General features: G+C 43.9%; 1 protein-coding gene across 6 annotated transcripts in view; it reads left to right on the top strand.

Annotated features, from left to right (window-relative positions):
- The window catches only part of BRD4 (bromodomain containing 4), a 100825-nt gene that overhangs the window by 24487 nt on the left and 56650 nt on the right, over nt 1-19688 (top strand). For 2 of the 6 annotated variants that reach the window (XM_073588780.1, XM_073588778.1), the window contains exon 1: nt 18005-18027. The exons of 3 other annotated variants lie outside the window; for them this stretch is intronic. Coding sequence is in view for 1 of the 3 variants with exons in the window: in XM_073588779.1 (XP_073444880.1) it covers nt 17987-18027 (41 nt within the window). In the remaining 2 variants the exon portion in view is untranslated. Of the gene's footprint in view, nt 1-17758; nt 18028-19688 lie in introns of those variants that run through there. One more of the 6 variants, XM_073588779.1, reaches the window with a different exon arrangement.

The following is a 19688-nucleotide window of genomic DNA, read 5'->3' as shown; positions in this document are numbered from 1 at the left end:
GGGTGTATATATGTATACATAGTGTGTGTATAATATATACCCTGTGTAATGTGCGGGCACTGCAGGGAGGAGGCGGTGTATACCGGCCATTATCTGTACTGTATAGGGGGAAGGGTGTATATATATGTATACATAGTGTGTGTATAATATATACCCTGTGTAATGTGCGGGCACTGCAGGGAGGAGGCGGTGTATACCGGCCATTATCTGTACTGTATAGGGGGAGGGGTGTATATATGTATACATAGTGTGTGTATAATATATACCCTGTGTAATGTGAGGACACTGCAGGGAGGAGGCGGTGTATACCGGCCATTATCTGTACTGTATAGGGGAGGGGTGTATATATGTATACATAGTGTGTGTATAATATATACCCTGTGTAATGTGCGGGCACTGCAGGGAGGAGGCGGTGTATACCGGCCATTATCTGTACTGTATAGGGGGAAGGGTGTATATATATGTATACATAGTGTGTGTATAATATATACCCTGTGTAATGTGCGGGCACTGCAGGGAGGAGGCGGTGTATACCGGCCATTATCTGTACTGTATAGGGGGAAGGGTGTGTATATATATGTATACATAGTGTGTGTATAATATATACCCTGTGTAATGTGAGGACACTGCAGGGAGGAGGCGGTGTATACCGGCCATTATCTGTACTGTATAGGGGGAAGGGTGTATATATATGTATACATAGTGTGTGTATAATATATACCCTGTGTAATGTGAGGACACTGCAGGGAGGAGGCGGTGTATACCGGCCATTATCTGTACTGTATAGGGGGAAGGGTGTATATATATGTATACATAGTGTGTGTATAATATATACCCTGTGTAATGTGAGGACACTGCAGGGAGGAGGCGGTGTATACCGGCCATTATCTGTACTGTATAGGGGAGGGGTGTATATATGTATACATAGTGTGTGTATAATATATACCCTGTGTAATGTGAGGACACTGCAGGGAGGAGGCGGTGTATACCGGCCATTATCTGTACTGTATAGGGGGAGGGGTGTATATATGTATACATAGTGTGTGTATAATATATACCCTCTGTAATGTGCGGGCACTGCAGGGAGGAGGCGGTGTATACCGGCCATTATCTGTACTGTATAGGGGAGGGGTGTATATATGTATACATAGTGTGTGTATAATATATACCCTGTGTAATGTGAGGACACTGCAGGGAGGAGGCGGTGTATACCGGCCATTATCTGTACTGTATAGGGGGAGGGGTGTATATATGTATACATAGTGTGTGTATAATATATACCCTGTGTAATGTGAGGACACTGCAGGGAGGAGGCGGTGTATACCGGCCATTATCTGTACTGTATAGTGGAGGGGTGTATATATGTATACATAGTGTGTGTATAATATATACCCTGTGTAATGTGAGGACACTGCAGGGAGGAGGCGGTGTATACCGGCCATTATCTGTACAGTATAGGGGAGGGGTGTATATATGTATACATAGTGTGTGTATAATATATACCCTGTGTAATGTGAGGGCACTGCAGGGAGGAGGCGGTGTATACCGGCCATTATCTGTACTGTATAGGGGAGGGGTGTATATATGTATACATAGTGTGTGTATAATATATACCCTGTGTAATGTGAGGGCACTGCAGGGAGGAGGCGGTGTATACCGGCCATTATCTGTACTGTATAGGGGGAGGGGTGTATATATGTATACATAGTGTGTGTATAATATATACCCTGTGTAATGTGAGGACACTGCAGGGAGGAGGCGGTGTATACCGGCCATTATCTGTTCTGTATAGTGGAGGGGTGTATATATGTATACATAGTGTGTGTATAATATATACCCTGTGTAATGTGAGGACACTGCAGGGAGGAGGCGGTGTATACCGGCCATTATCTGTACAGTATAGGGGAGGGGTGTATATATGTATACATAGTGTGTGTATAATATATACCCTGTGTAATGTGCGGGCACTGCAGGGAGGAGGCGGTGTATACCGGCCATTATCTGTACTGTATAGGGGGAAGGGTGTATATATATGTATACATAGTGTGTGTATAATATATACCCTGTGTAATGTGCGGGCACTGCAGGGAGGAGGCGGTGTATACCGGCCATTATCTGTACTGTATAGGGGGAAGGGTGTGTATATATATGTATACATAGTGTGTGTATAATATATACCCTGTGTAATGTGAGGACACTGCAGGGAGGAGGCGGTGTATACCGGCCATTATCTGTACTGTATAGGGGGAAGGGTGTATATATATGTATACATAGTGTGTGTATAATATATACCCTGTGTAATGTGAGGACACTGCAGGGAGGAGGCGGTGTATACCGGCCATTATCTGTACTGTATAGGGGGAAGGGTGTATATATATGTATACATAGTGTGTGTATAATATATACCCTGTGTAATGTGAGGACACTGCAGGGAGGAGGCGGTGTATACCGGCCATTATCTGTACTGTATAGGGGAGGGGTGTATATATGTATACATAGTGTGTGTATAATATATACCCTGTGTAATGTGAGGACACTGCAGGGAGGAGGCGGTGTATACCGGCCATTATCTGTACTGTATAGGGGGAGGGGTGTATATATGTATACATAGTGTGTGTATAATATATACCCTCTGTAATGTGCGGGCACTGCAGGGAGGAGGCGGTGTATACCGGCCATTATCTGTACTGTATAGGGGAGGGGTGTATATATGTATACATAGTGTGTGTATAATATATACCCTGTGTAATGTGAGGACACTGCAGGGAGGAGGCGGTGTATACCGGCCATTATCTGTACTGTATAGGGGGAGGGGTGTATATATGTATACATAGTGTGTGTATAATATATACCCTGTGTAATGTGAGGACACTGCAGGGAGGAGGCGGTGTATACCGGCCATTATCTGTACTGTATAGTGGAGGGGTGTATATATGTATACATAGTGTGTGTATAATATATACCCTGTGTAATGTGAGGACACTGCAGGGAGGAGGCGGTGTATACCGGCCATTATCTGTACAGTATAGGGGAGGGGTGTATATATGTATACATAGTGTGTGTATAATATATACCCTGTGTAATGTGAGGGCACTGCAGGGAGGAGGCGGTGTATACCGGCCATTATCTGTACTGTATAGGGGGAGGGGTGTATATATGTATACATAGTGTGTGTATAATATATACCCTGTGTAATGTGAGGACACTGCAGGGAGGAGGCGGTGTATACCGGCCATTATCTGTTCTGTATAGTGGAGGGGTGTATATATGTATACATAGTGTGTGTATAATATATACCCTGTGTAATGTGAGGACACTGCAGGGAGGAGGCGGTGTATACCGGCCATTATCTGTACAGTATAGGGGAGGGGTGTATATATGTATACATAGTGTGTGTATAATATATACCCTGTGTAATGTGAGGGCACTGCAGGGAGGAGGCGGTGTATACCGGCCATTATCTGTACTGTATAGGGGGAGGGGTGTATATATGTATACATAGTGTGTGTATAATATATACCCTGTGTAATGTGAGGACACTGCAGGGAGGAGGCGGTGTATACCGGCCATTATCTGTACTGTATAGTGGAGGGGTGTATATATGTATACATAGTGTGTCTATAATATATACCCTGTGTAATGTGAGGACACTGCAGGGAGGAGGCGGTGTATACCGGCCATTATCTGTACAGTATAGGGGAGGGGTGTATATACAGTGCCTACAAGTAGTATTCAACCCCCTGCAGATTTAGCAGGTTTGATAAAATGCAAATAAGTTAGAGCCTTCAAACTTCACACAAGAGCAGGATTTATTAACAGATGCATTTATCTTACAAACCAAAAAGTTATGTTGCTCAGTTAAATTTTAATAAATTTTAAACATAAAAGTGTGGGTCAATTATTATTCAACCCCTAGGTTTAATATTTTGTGGAATAACCCTTGTTTGCAATTACAGCTAATAATTGTCTTTTATAAGACCTGATCAGGCCGGCACAGGTCTCTGGAGTTATCTTGGCCCACTCCTCCATGCAGATCTTCTCCAAGTTATCTAGGTTCTTTGGGTGTCTCATGTGGACTTTAATCTTGAGCTCCTTCCACAAGTTTTCAATTGGGTTAAGGTCAGGAGACTGACTAGGCCACTCCAACACCTTGATTTTTTGCCTCTTGAACCAGGCCTTGGTTTTCTTGGCTGTGTGCTTTGGGTCGTTGTCTTGTTGGAAGATGAAATGACGACCCATCTTAAGATCCTTGATGGAGGAGCGGAGGTTCTTGGCCAAAATTTCCAGGTAGGCCGTGCTATCCATCTTCCCATGGATGCGGACCAGATGGCCAGGCCCCTTGGCTGAGAAACAGCCCCACAGCATGATGCTGCCACCACCATGCTTGACTGTAGGGATGGTATTCTTGGGGTCGTATGCAGTGCCATCCAGTCTCCAAACGTCACGTGTGTGGTTGGCACCAAAGATCTCGATCTTGGTCTCATCAGACCAGAGAACCTTGAACCAGTCTGTCTCAGAGTCCTCCAAGTGATCATGAGCAAACTGTAGACGAGCCTTGACATGACGCTTTGAAAGTAAAGGTACCTTATTGGCTCGTCTGGAACGGAGACCATTGCGGTGGAGTACGTTACTTATGGTATTGACTGAAACCAATGTCCCCACTGCCATGAGATCTTCCCGGAGCTCCTTCCTTGTTGTCCTTGGGTTAGCCTTGACTCTTCGGACAAGCCTGGCCTCGGCACGGGAGGAAACTTTCAAAGGCGGTCCAGGCCGTGGAAGGCTAACAGTAGTTCCACAAGCCTTCCACTTCCGGATGATGCTCCCAACAGTGGAGACAGGTAGGCCCAACTCCTTGGAAAGGGTTTTGTACCCCTTGTCAGCCTTGTGACCCTCCACGATCTTGTCTCTGATGGCCTTGGAATGCTCCTTTGTCTTTCCCATGTTGACCATGTATGAGTGCTGTTCACAAGTTTGGGGAGGGTCTTAAATAGTCAGAAAAGGCTGGAAAAAGAGATAATTAATCCAAACATGTGAAGCTCATTGTTCTTTGTGCCTGAAATACTTCTTAATACTTTAGGGGAACCAAACAGAAATCTGGTGGTTTGAGGGGTTGAATAATAAATGACCCTCTGAATAAACTTTTCACAATTTAAAAAAAAAATAAACAAAGAAATAACATTCTTTTTTGCTGCAGTACATTTCACACTTCCAGGCTGATCTACAGTCCATATGTCACAATGCCAAGTTAATTCCGAATGTGTAAACCTGCTAAATCTGCAGGGGGTTGAATACTACTTGTAGGCACTGTATGTATACATAGTGTGTGTATAATATATACCCTGTGTAATGTGAGGGCACTGCAGGGAGGAGGCGGTGTATACCGGCCATTATCTGTACTGTATAGGGGGAGGGGTGTATATATGTATACATAGTGTGTGTATAATATATACCCTGTGTAATGTGAGGACACTGCAGGGAGGAGGCGGTGTATACCGGCCATTATCTGTACTGTATAGGGGGAGGGGTGTATATATGTATACATAGTGTGTGTATAATATATACCCTGTGTAATGTGAGGGCACTGCAGGGAGGAGGCGGTGTATACTGGCCATTATCTGTACTGTATAGGGGAGGGGTGTATATATGTATACATAGTGTGTGTATAATATATACCCTGTGTAATGTGCGGGCACTGCAGGGAGGAGGCGGTGTATACCGGCCATTATCTGTACTGTATAGGGGGAGGGGTGTATATATGTATACATAGTGTGTGTATAATATATACCCTGTGTAATGTGCGGGCACTGCAGGGAGGAGGCGGTGTATACCGGCCATTATCTGTACTGTATAGGGGAGGGGTGTATATATGTATACATAGTGTGTGTATAATATATACCCTGTGTAATGTGAGGACACTGCAGGGAGGAGGCGGTGTATACCGGCCATTATCTGTACTGTATAGGGGAGGGGTGTATATATGTATACATAGTGTGTGTATAATATATACCCTCTGTAATGTGCGGGCACTGCAGGGAGGAGGCGGTGTATACCGGCCATTATCTGTACTGTATAGGGGAGGGGTGTATATATGTATACATAGTGTGTGTATAATATATACCCTGTGTAATGTGAGGGCACTGCAGGGAGGAGGCGGTGTATACCGGCCATTATCTGTACTGTATAGGGGGAGGGGTGTATATATGTATACATAGTGTGTGTATAATATATACCCTGTGTAATGTGAGGACACTGCAGGGAGGAGGCGGTGTATACCGGCCATTATCTGTACTGTATAGTGGAGGGGTGTATATATGTATACATAGTGTGTGTATAATATATACCCTGTGTAATGTGAGGACACTGCAGGGAGGAGGCGGTGTATACCGGCCATTATCTGTACAGTATAGGGGAGGGGTGTATATATGTATACATAGTGTGTGTATAATAAATACCCTGTGTAATGTGAGGGCACTGCAGGGAGGAGGTGGTGTATACCGGCCATTATCTGTACAGTATAGGGGAGGGGTGTATATATGTATACATAGTGTGTGTATAATATATACCCTGTGTAATGTGAGGGCACTGCAGGGAGGAGGTGGTGTATACCGGCCATTATCTGTACAGTATAGGGGAGGGGTGTATATATGTATACATAGTGTGTGTATAATATATACCCTGTGTAATGTGAGGACACTGCAGGGAGGAGGCGGTGTATACCGGCCATTATCTGTACTGTATAGGGGGAGGGGTGTATATATGTATACATAGTGTGTGTATAATATATACCCTGTGTAATGTGAGGACACTGCAGGGAGGAGGCGGTGTATACCGGCCATTATCTGTACTGTATAGTGGAGGGGTGTATATATGTATACATAGTGTGTGTATAATATATACCCTGTGTAATGTGAGGACACTGCAGGGAGGAGGCGGTGTATACCGGCCATTATCTGTACAGTATAGGGGAGGGGTGTATATATGTATACATAGTGTGTGTATAATAAATACCCTGTGTAATGTGAGGGCACTGCAGGGAGGAGGCGGTGTATACCGGCCATTATCTGTACTGTATAGGGGGAGGGGTGTATATATGTATACATAGTGTGTGTATAATATATACCCTGTGTAATGTGAGGACACTGCAGGGAGGAGGTGGTGTATACCGGCCATTATCTGTACTGTATAGTGGAGGGGTGTATATATGTATACATAGTGTGTGTATAATATATACCCTGTGTAATGTGAGGGCACTGCAGGGAGGAGGCGGTGTATACCGGCCATTATCTGTACAGTGTAGGGGGAGGGGTGTATATATGTATACATAGTGTGTGTATAATCTATACCCTGTGTAATGTGAGGACTCAGCAGGGAGGAGGTGGTGTATACCGGCTGCTATTTGTACTGTATAGGGGAGGGATGTATATATGTATACATAGTGTGTGTATAATATATACCCTGTGTAATGTGCGGGCACTGCAGGGAGGAGGCGGTGTATACCGGCCATTATCTGTACTGTATAGGGGGAGGGGTGTATATATGTATACATAGTGTGTATAATATATACCCTGTGTAATGTGCGGGCACTGCAGGGAGGAGGCGGTGTATACCGGCCATTATCTGTACAGTATAGGGGAGGGGTGTATATATGTATACATAGTGTGTGTATAATATATACCCTGTGTAATGTGAGGACACTGCAGGGAAGAGGCGGTGTATACCGGCCATTATCTGTACTGTATAGTGGAGGGGTGTATATATGTATACATAGTGTGTGTATAATATATACCCTGTGTAATGTGAGGACACTGCAGGGAGGAGGCGGTGTATACCGGCCATTATCTGTACAGTATAGGGGAGGGGTGTATATATGTTTACATAGTGTGTGTATAATATATACCCTCTGTAATGTGAGGACACTGCAGGGAGGAGGCGGTGTATACCGGCCATTATCTGTACTGTATAGTGGAGGGGTGTATATATGTATACATAGTGTGTGTATAATATATACCCTGTGTAATGTGAGGACACTGCAGGGAGGAGGCGGTGTATACCGGCCATTATCTGTACTGTATAGGGTGAGGGGTGTATATATGTATACATAGTGTGTGTATAATATATACCCTGTGTAATGTGCTGGCACTGCAGGGAGGAGGCGGTGTATACCGGCCATTATCTGTACAGTATAGGGGGAGGGGTGTATATATGTATACATAGTGTGTGTATAATATATACCCTGTGTAATGTGAGGACACTGCAGGGAGGAGGCGGTGTATACTGGCTATTATCTGTACTGTATAGGGGGAGGGGTGTATATATGTATACATAGTGTGTGTGTATAATATATACCCTGTGTAATGTGAGGACACTGCAGGGAGGAGGCGGTGTATACCGGCCATTATCTGTACAGTGTAGGGGGAGGGGTGTATATATGTATACATAGTGTGTGTATAATATTTACCCTGTGTAATGTGAGGACACTGCAGGGAGGAGGCGGTGTATACCGGCCATTATCTGTACAGTGTAGGGGGAGGGGTGTATATATGTATACATAGTGTGTGTATAATATATACCCTGTGTAATGTGAGGGCACTGCAGGGAGGAGGCGGTGTATACCGGCCATTATCTGTACTGTATAGGGCAGGGGTGTATATATGTATACATAGTGTGTGTATAATATATACCCTGTGTAATGTGAGGACACTGCAGGGAGGAGGCGGTGTATACCGGCCATTATCTGTACTGTATAGGGGGAGGGGTGTATATATGTATACATAGTGTGTGTATAATATATACCCTGTGTAATGTGAGGACACTGCAGGGAGGAGGCGGTGTATACCGGCCATTATCTGTACAGTGTAGGGGGAGGGGTGTATATATGTATACATAGTGTGTGTATAATATTTACCCTGTGTAATGTGAGGACACTGCAGGGAGGAGGCGGTGTATACCAGCCATTATCTGTACTGTATATTGGAGGGGTGTATATATGTATACATAGTGTGTGTATAATATATACCCTGTGTAATGTGAGGGCACTGCAGGGAGGAGGCGGTGTATACCGGCCATTATCTGTACTGTATAGGGTGAGGGGTGTATATATGTATACATAGTGTGTGTATAATCATAGAATCATAGAATCGTAGAGTTGGAAGGGACCTCCTGGGCCATCTGGTCCAACCCCCTGCTCAAAGCAGGATTCGCTAAATCATCCCAGTCAGATGTCTGTCCAGCCTCTGTTTGAAGACTTCCATTGAAGGAGAACTCACCACTTCTCGTGGCAGCCTGTTCCACTCATTGATCACTCTAACTGTCAAAAAGTTTTTTCTAATATCTAATCTGTGTCTCCTCCCATTCAGTTTCATCCCATTGCTTCTAGTCTTTCCTTGTGCAAATGAGAATAAAGTTGATCCTTCTACAATGTGACAGCCCTTTAGATATTTGTAGACAGCTATTAAGTCTCCTCTCAGTCTTCTCTTTTGCAAACTAAACATTCCCAAATCCTGCAACCTTTCCTCATAAGACAGGGTTTGCAGACCGGTCACCATTCTGGTCGCTCTTTTCTGAACTTGCTCCAGTTTGTTGATGTCTTTTTTAAAATGTGGTGCCCAAAATTGGACACAATATTCCAGATGAGGTCTGACCAAAGAGGAGTAGAGGGAAATAATGACTTCACGTGATCTAGACTGTATGCTTCTGTTAATACATCCTAGAATTGCATTTGCCTTTTTTGCTGCTGCATCACACTGTTGACTCATATTCAGTCTGTGATCTATTAGTATACCCAAGTCTTTTTCACATGTGCTGTCACTTAGCCCTATTCCTCCCATTCTATATATGCTTTTTCCATTTTTATTGCCCAGATGTAGTACTTTGCATTTCTCCCTGTTAAAAACCATTCTGTTAGTTGCTGCCCACTTCTCCAGTTTATTTAAATCTTTTTGAATCCTCTCTCTCTCTTCTCTAGTATTAGCTATCCCTCTTAGCTTTGTGTCATCAGCAAATTTAATCAGTTTACCCTCAATTCCTTCATCTAAATCGTTGATAAAGATGTTGAACAATACAGGGCCCAGGACAGAGCCCTGTGGTACCCCACTTGAGACATTCTTCCAACTGGATGTGCAGCCATTTACGACCACTCTTTGGGTCCGATCACTAAGCCAGTTATGAATCCACCTAACAGTTGCCTTGTCCATTCCATACTTAATCATTTTTTCAATAAGGATTGTGTGAGAGACTTTGTCAAATGCTTTGCTGAAGTCAAGATATACTATATCTACAGCATTTCCTTGATCCACCCAATCAGTGATACCGTCATAGAAGGAAATTAAGTTAGTCTGACATGACTTATTAGTTACAAACCCATGCTGACTCTGTTTAATCACTTCATTCTTATCCAGGTATTGACATACATGTTGTTTAATAATTTGTTCAAAGATCTTTCCTGGTATAGAAGTCAGACTCACCGGCCTATAGTTACCTGGGTCCACCTTCTTCCCCTTTTTGAAGATAGGAACAACATTTGCTCTTCTCCAGTCTTCTGGCACTTCTCCTGTTCTCCAAGAATTTTCAAAGATTATAGAGAGGGGTTCAAAAATTTCTTCTGCTATCTCCTTCAGTACTCTGGGGTGTAATTCATCTGGACCTGGAGACTTGAATTCATTTAGGCTAGCTAAGTGTTTCCTCACTATCTTTCTGTTTATAGATATCCTGGATTCTTCTATTCCCTTAATAGGACAGTGAATAACAGTTGATGTTACGTTTCCTTTCTGAGAGAAAACAGATGCAAAATAGGAATTTAAAAGTTCAGCCTTCTCAACATCCTGTCTTACCATTTCATCATTTTCATCCTGTAAAAATCCTATAGCATCTTTGACTTTTCTTTTACTTTTGACATATCCCCAAAATCCTTTATTATTGCTTTTGACATCTCTTGCAAGCCTCAATTCATTTTCAGCTTTAGCTAATCTGATTTGTGCCCTGCAGGTTCTGCAGACAGCATTATATTCTTCTTTAGATATGCCTCCCTCTTTCCATTTTATAAACATTTTTTTCTTCCTTTTTAGCATGTGCTTAAGTTCTGTGTTCATCCATCCTGGTTTCCTTAACTGCTTCCTATTCTTCCCTCTTTTCGGAATTGTTAACAACTGTGCTTTGAGAATTTCATTTTTCAAGATTTCCCATCCTTCCTGGACATTTTTGTCTTTAAGGATATCCAGCCATTGGATCCCTCCAATTCTCTTTCTGAATCCCTTAAAATCTGCCTTTCTGAAATCTAACCTTGACGTCTGAGTCTTCACAGGTCTTCCGCCTCTAGTTATCCAAAATTCTAAAATAGCATGGTCGCTACCTCCTAGGGTCCCAGCCACTTTTACCTCCTCAACCATTTCCTCCCTGTTTATAAGGATTAGATCCAAGGTAGCAGTTCCCCTTGTTTTCTCCCTTACCTTTTGGAAGATAAAGTTGTCAGCAAGAGAGGATAAGAATTTCCTTGACCTGTTAGTTTTGCCTGAGAGAGATTCCCAACAAATGTCTGGATAGTTGAAATCTCCCATGACAACTATGTCATATTTTTTGGAGAACTTGGCCATTTGATGCATAAAGAGTTCATCCATATCTTCAGCTTGCACAGGCGGCCTGTAGTAAATGCCTACAATGGTGTCCTTTCCATTGTTCTGTCCTTGTATTCTTACCCAAACAGTTTCCACAGAACTCCCAGTCTCTGAAGCTTCAATCTCTGTGCAGATATACGCATTTCTAACATACAATGCGACACCCCCTCCTCGTTTATCAAGTCTGTTTCTTGCAAATAAGTTGTATCCTTCTAGTCTTGTATTCCAATCATGTGTATTGTCCCACCAAGTTTCAGTGATTCCAATGACATCATATTTCTTTTCCTGTGTTAGTAGTTCCAATTCTCCTTGTTTGTTGCCCATGCTTTGTGCATTAGTATAGAAACATTTTAGTTTGTGATTGGTTTCTCTTTCTCCAATATTTTTATTAATTAGATTCTTTCGTCTTTGTTCTTCCTTTCCACTTCTAATAGCAGAGTTCTCAATAGCATTTGTCAGGTGTATGGCTTTTTCTGGTCTTTTGCTTCCCTTCCCATGTTGTTCTAGTTTAAAGCTCTCCTTACAAGAGTAGCAAGGCGACTTCCAAATACATGCTTTCCAGTCTTCGTAAGGTGCACCCCATCTCTAGCAAGTAGTCCATCGTATAAGTAGTTCACTCCGTGATCCAGAAATCCAAATCGTTGCTGACGGCACCATCGACGTAGCCAGTTGTTCACCTTCAGAATCTTATTCCACCTCCTTGTTCCATGGCCATCCACTGGGAGGATGGAAGAGAAGACCACCTGCGCTCCCAGTTCTTTCACTTTCTTGCCTAAGTCTTCAAAGTCTCTGCAGATGGTTTCCAGGTCGTTTCTTGCAGTGTCATTTGTCCCCACATGTAGTAGCAGGAATGGGTAGTCATCTGTAGGTCTGAAGAGTCCTGATATCCTGTCAGACACATCTTTAATTTTTGCACCTGGAAGACAACACATTTCTCTTGAAGTTCTATCCGGTCTGCAGATAGCGGCCTCTGTTCCTCTCAACAGGGAATCCCCCATGACCACCACTCTCCGTTTCTTCTTCACAACATTTTTCTTTCTCCATCCAGGAGGACTCTGAAGGCGTACAAGGTTGCTGCTTGTTGGCAAAGTCTTATCCTGATGTATTTCTTCATTGTTTTCCTGCGTGAGAGCCTGGTACTGGTTTCTGAGCAGTATGGGTGCTGACTGCCTCCTGATCCTCCTGCTTCTCTGGGTCACATGTCTCCATTCCTCTGTTTCTTCAGGTGCACTTCGAATTTCTTCTCTTTCTGTAACATGAAGAGATAATATACACCCTGTGTAATGTGCGGGCACTGCAGGGAGGAGGCGGTGTATACTGGCTATTATCTGTACTGTATAGGGGGAGGGGTGTATATATGTATACATTTTGTGTGTATAATATATACCCTGTGTAATGTGAGGACACTGCAGGGAGGAGGCGGTGTATACCGGCCATTATCTGTACAGTGTAGGGGGAGGGGTGTATATATGTATGCATAGTGTGTGTATAATATATACCCTGTGTAATGTGAGGACACTGCAGGGAGGAGGCGGTGTATACCGGCCATTATCTGTACAGTGTAGGGGGAGGGGTGTATATATGTATGCATAGTGTGTGTATAATATATACCCTGTGTAATGTGAGGACACTGCAGGGAGGAGGCGGTGTATACCGGCCATTATCTGTACAGTATAGGGGAGGGGTGTATATATGTATACATAGTGTGTGTATAATATATACCCTGTGTAATGTGAGGGCACTGCAAGGAGGAGGCGGTGTATACCGGCCATTATCTGTACTGTATAGGGGGAGGGGTGTATATATGTATACATAGTGTGTGTATAATATATACCCTCTGTAATGTGCGGCCACAGCAGGGAGGAGGCGGTGTATACCGGCCATTATCTGTACTGTATAGGGGGAGGGGTGTATATATGTATACATAGTGTGTATAATATATACCCTGTGTAATGTGAGGGCACTGCAGGGAGGAGGCGGTGTATACCGGCCATTATCTGTACTGTATAGGGGGAGGGGTGTATATATGTATACATAGTGTGTGTATAATATATACCCTGTGTAATGTGCGGACACTGCAGGGAGGAGGCGGTGTATACCGGCCATTATCTGTACAGTATAGAGGGAGGGGTGTATATATGTATACATAGTGTGTGTATAATATATACCCTGTGTAATGTAAGGACACTGCAGGGAGGAGGCGGTGTATACCGGCCATTATCTGTACTGTATAGGGGGAGGGGTGTATATATGTATACATAGTGTGTGTATAATATATACCCTGTGTAATGTGCGGGCACTGCAGGGAGGAGGCGGTGTATACCGGCCATTGTCTGTACAGTATAGGGGGAGGGGTGTATATATGTATACATAGTGTGTGTATAATATATACCCTGTGTAATGTGAGGACACTGCAGGGAGGAGGCTGTGTATACCGGCCATTATCTGTACTGTATAGGGGGAGGGGTGTATATATGTATACATAGTGTGTGTATAATATATACCCTGTGTAATGTGCGGACACTGCAGGGAGGAGGCGGTGTATACCGGCCATTATCTGTACTGTATAGGGGGAGGGGTGTATATATGTATACATAGTGTGTGTATAATATATACCCTGTGTAATGTGAGTACACTGCAGGGAGGAGGCGGTGTATACCGGCCATTATCTGTACAGTATAGGGGGAGGGGTGTATATATGTATACATAGTGTGTGTATAATCTATTCCCTGTGTAATGTGAGGACTCAGCAGGGAGGAGGCGGTGTATACCGGCTATTATCTGTACTGTATAGGGGAGGGATGTATATATGTATACATAGTGTGTGTATAATATATACCCTGTGTAATGTGCGGGCACTGCAGGGAGGAGGCGGTGTATACCGGCCATTATCTGTACTGTATAGGGGGAGGGGTGTATATATGTATACATAGTGTGTGTATAATATATACCCTGTGTAATGTGCGGGCACTGCAGGGAGGAGGCGGTGTATACCGGCCATTATCTGTACAGTATAGGGGAGGGGTGTATATATGTATACATAGTGTGTGTATAATATATACCCTGTGTAATGTGAGGACACTGCAGGGAGGAGGCAGTGTATACCGGCCATTATCTGTACTGTATAGTGGAGGGGTGTATATATGTATACATAGTGTGTGTATAATATATACCCTGTGTAATGTGAGGACACTTCAGGGAGGAGGCGGTGTATACCGGCCATTATCTGTACAGTATAGGGGAGGGGTGTATTTATGTATACATAGTGTGTGTATAATATATACCCTGTGTAATGTGAGGACGCTGCAAGGAGGAGGCGGTGTATACCGGCCATTATCTGTACTGTATAGTGGAGGGGTGTATATATGTATACATAGTGTGTGTATAATATATACCCTGTGTAATGTGAGGACACTGCAGGGAGGAGGCGGTGTATACCGGCCATTATCTGTACTGTATAGGGGGAGGGGTGTATATATGTATACATAGTGTGTGTATAATATATACCCTGTGTAATGTGCAGGCACTGCAGGGAGGAGGCGGTGTATACCGGCCATTATCTGTACAGTATAGGGGAGGGGTGTATATATGTATACATAGTGTGTGTATAATATATACCCTGTGTAATGTGAGGACACTGCAGGGAGGAGGCGGTGTATACCGGCCATTATCTGTACCGTATAGTGGAGGGGTGTATATATGTATACATAGTGTGTGTATAATATATACCCTGTGTAATGTGCGGGCACTGCAGGGAGGAGGTGGTGTATACCGGCCATTATCTGTACAGTATATGGGGAGGGGTGTATATATGTATACATAGTGTGTGTATAATATATACCCTGTGTAATGTGAGGACACTGCAGGGAGGAGGCGGTGTATACCGGCCATTATCTGTACAGTATAGGGGAGGGGTGTACAGTGCCTACAAGTAGTATTCAACCCCCTGCAGATTTAGCAGGTTTGATAAGATGCAAATAAGTTAAAGCCTTCAAACTTCACACAAGAGCAGGATTTATTAACAGATGCATAAATCTTACAAACCAAAAAGTTATGTTGCTCAGTTAAATTTTAATAAATTTTAAACATACAAGTGTGGGTCAATTATTCAACCCCTAGGTTTAATATTTTGTGGAATAACCCTTGTTTGCAATTACAGCTAATAATCGTCTTTTATAAGACCTGATCAGGCCGGCACAGGTCTCTGGAGTTATCTTGGCCCACTCCTCCATGCAGATCTTCTCCAAGTTATCTAGGTTCTTTGGGTGTCTCATGTGGACTTTAATCTTGAGCTCCTTCCACAAGTTTTCAATTGGGTTAAGGTCAGGAGACTGACTAGGCCACTCCAACACCTTGATTTTTTGCCTCTTGAACCAGGCCTTGGTTTTCTTGGCTGTGTGCTTTGGGTCGTTGTCTTGTTGAAAGATGAAATGACGACCCATCTTAAGATCCTTGATGGAGGAGCGGAGGTTCTTGGCCAAAATCTCCAGGTAGGCTGTGCTATCCATCTTCCCATGGATGCGGACCAGATGGCCAGGCCCCTTGGCTGAGAAACATCCCCACAGCATGATGCTGCCACCACCATGCTTGACTGTAGGGATGGTATTCTTGGGGTCGTATGCAGTGCCATCCAGTCTCCAAACGTCATGTGTGTGGTTGGCACCAAAGATCTCGATCTTGGTCTCAACAGACCAGAGAACCTTGAACCAGTCTGTCTCAGAGTCCTCCAAGTGATCATGAGCAAACTGTAGACGTGCCTTGACATGACGCTTTGAAAGTAAAGGTACCTTACGGGCTCGTCTGGAACGGAGACCATTGCGGTGGAGTACGTTACTTATGGTATTGACTGAAACCAATGTCCCCACTGCCATGAGATCTTCCCGGAGCTCCTTCCTTGTTGTCCTTGGGTTAGCCTTGACTCTTCGGACAAGCCTGGCCTCGACACGGGAGGAAACTTTCAAAGGCTGTCCAGGCCGTGGAAGGCTAACAGTAGTTCCATAAGCCTTCCACTTCCGGATGATGCTCCCAACAGTGGAGACAGGTAGGCCCAACTCCTTGGAAAGGGTTTTGTGACCCTCCACGATCTTGTCTCTGATGGCCTTGGAATGCTCCTTTGTCTTTCCCATGTTGACCATGTATGAGTGCTGTTCACAAGTTTGGGGATGGTCTTAAATAGTCAGAAAAGGCTGGAAAAAGAGATAATTAATCCAAACATGTGAAGCTCATTGTTCTTTGTGCCTGAAATACTTCTTAATACTTTAGGGGAACCAAACAGAATTCTGGCGGTTTGAGGGGTTGAATAATAAATGACCCTCTGAATAAACTTTTCACAATTTAAAAAAAAATTAAACAAAGAAATAACTTTCTTTTTTGCTGCAGTGCATTTCACACTTCCAGGCTGATCTACAGTCCAAGTGTCACAATGCCAAGTTAATTCCGAATGTGTAAACCTGCTAAATCTGCAGGGGGTTGAATACTACTTGTAGGCACTGTATATATGTATACATAGTGTGTGTATAATATATACCCTCTGTAATGTGCGGCCACAGCAGGGAGGAGGCGGTGTATACCGGCCATTATCTGTACAGTATAGGGGGAGGGGTGTATATATATGTATACATAGTGTGTGTATAATATATACCCTGTGTAATGTGAGGGCACTGCAGGGAGGAGGCGATGTATACCGGCCATTATCTGTACAGTATAGGGGGAGGGGTGTATATATATGTATACATAGTGTGTGTATAATATATACCCTGTGTAATGTGCGGGCACTGCAGGGAGGAGGCGGTGTATACCGGCCATTATCTGTACAGTATAGGGGGAGGGGTGTATATATATATGTATACATAGTGTGTGTATAATATATACCCTGTGTAATGTGCGGGCACTGCAGGGAGGAGGCGATGTATACCGGCCATTATCTGTACAGTATAGGGGAAGGGGTGTATATATCTATACATAGTGTGTATAATATATACCCTGTGTAATGTGAGGGCACTGCAGGCAGGAGGCGGTGTATACCGGCCATTATCTGTATTCTATAGGGTGGGGTTTATATACAGTACTTGTAATATATACACTCCCTTGTCCTGCAGATATACACATGACTGCTCATCCATACGTGTGATGTAGTTGAGGTTCGGCTTTCTCCTACACCTTCCCGGCACAGGGCCGATGATTTGGGTCATGGATTACAGGCAGCCGCTCGTGTCGTTGTGTTGGGCACACTGGCCTCCGTTCCCTGTGTGCACATTACGTCAGTTATTCATCTGACGGCTAAATGTGATGTTCAGACGAGCTCTCATCCGACCTCTCACCCATAAAGTGACGGACTTCGCTCTGTACTGAGTTTGCAGCTTAGGAGAGGATGTTAGATGGAGCAGGAATCATCCGCTCCTTTCCTCAGCCACCTCAGGTAATAAAAGATGATGTTTCTGGGGTGTAAACAGATTCTCGTTTTGTGAATTCACATGACTTTGGTAATCATGTATACCTCCCAGCAGAGGCCAGATTTGTCTTTCTGGCTTAGGGCCCCGTCACACATAGCGACTCACCAGCGATCCCGACAACGATATGAACTTGTCAGCAGGGCTGTGGAGTCTGTAAGCCAAACCTGCGACTCCGACTCCTCAATTTCCCTTACACCGACTCCGACATACATTGCTTATATTCAAGTGAAAAATTTATTGTAGTACAGTGTGAACATCAGACACTTAATCATTTTTATGATACAATAATCAATATATTTAGATAGAACATAATATATATTTATTGGAATACAACCTTAGAACACAAATAACTGTAATAAATTGTAAATACCTAATACACTATGTAATATCGATTACATATATAACACTATGTAATAAACTATGTAAGTGGCAAAAAAACAGTTTTCAACAAAAACATACTAAATAACATTTGTGCAGTCTATGAATTTGTTCTAAGAAATAGAATTGCCTCCATCAGATCCTCCTTCATGGATGACCTCAAATCTGACCTAATAATTTTAAGGCCAGAGAACAACCTTTGTACACTAACTTTGGGTTGGAGGCAAAGCCGTAACCACATGGGCAACATCTCTAAAGGCCCCGTCTCACTAAGCAATCTCGGTAGCGAGATCGCTGCTGAGTCACAACTTTTGTGACGTAACAGCAATCTCACCAGCGAGATTGCTGTGTGTGACAGCGATCAGCGAGCGGCCCCCCTGCCGGTATCGCTGATCGCTGCAAGAAATCTCTGGACATTTCTTTTGTCGCTGGTCTCCCGCTGGCCAGCACGCATCGCTGTGTGTGACAGCGGGAGACCAGCGATCAGGTGTAAAAAATAATAAAAAAAATAAAAAATATAGTTATTCTCACCTTCCGACGTCGCGTTCAGCCATCCTGCCTCTCTCCACGCTCCGGTCCCAGTGATCCTTTGCACGAATGACCGCGAGACTTTGTTATCCCGCGAGACCGTGACATCTCGCGGTCATTCATGCAAAGGATCACTGGGACCGGAGCGTGGAGAGAGGCGGGATGGCTGAACGGGACGTCGGAAGGTGAGAATAACTATATTTTTTATTTTGATTCTATTTTTTACAGGATGGCCAGCGATGCCGGGCGCTCGGCATCGCCGTGCTGATCGCTGGTGAAGCTGTCTGTGTGACAGCTCACCAGCGATCACATAGCGACTTACTAGCGATCCTGACACCTTGATATCGGTGTCGGGATCGCTGGTAAGTCGCTTAGTGAGACGGGGCCTTAACAATTTCCGGGTATAAAGGAATTGCCTCATGCACAGTCAGTTTTGATGAACAGTTGAATTTTTCTATTTCTTTGAGAGCAAGGGAAACATTTTACTGAAATATGGTCAATCTGCTTGCTATAGGAGACGGAGTGAAGTCTTTTTCCTTGCGGCAATGCTTTGCCTGCTCCATGTCATCCAAATACTTGTCAAAGTCAATCTCCTCATCTGATGAGGATGAAGATATGGCAGCAGTATCACTGTCAGGACCCAAGTCCTCTTGCGCCTGGCAGTCCTCCTGTAGGCCTCTCGTCCTAACTGCTACCTCAGTCAGAGCTTCTTTTCCTTTAG

The sequence above is a fragment of the Dendrobates tinctorius genome, unplaced genomic scaffold (assembly GCF_039654945.1).
Source record: "Dendrobates tinctorius isolate UK_male_01 unplaced genomic scaffold, ASM3965494v1 ptg000104l, whole genome shotgun sequence".
In the NCBI taxonomy this organism is placed as follows: domain Eukaryota; kingdom Metazoa; phylum Chordata; class Amphibia; order Anura; family Dendrobatidae; genus Dendrobates; species Dendrobates tinctorius.
Note: the sequence above shows the minus strand (reverse complement) of the source record. Positions and strands in the feature narration are given on the sequence as shown.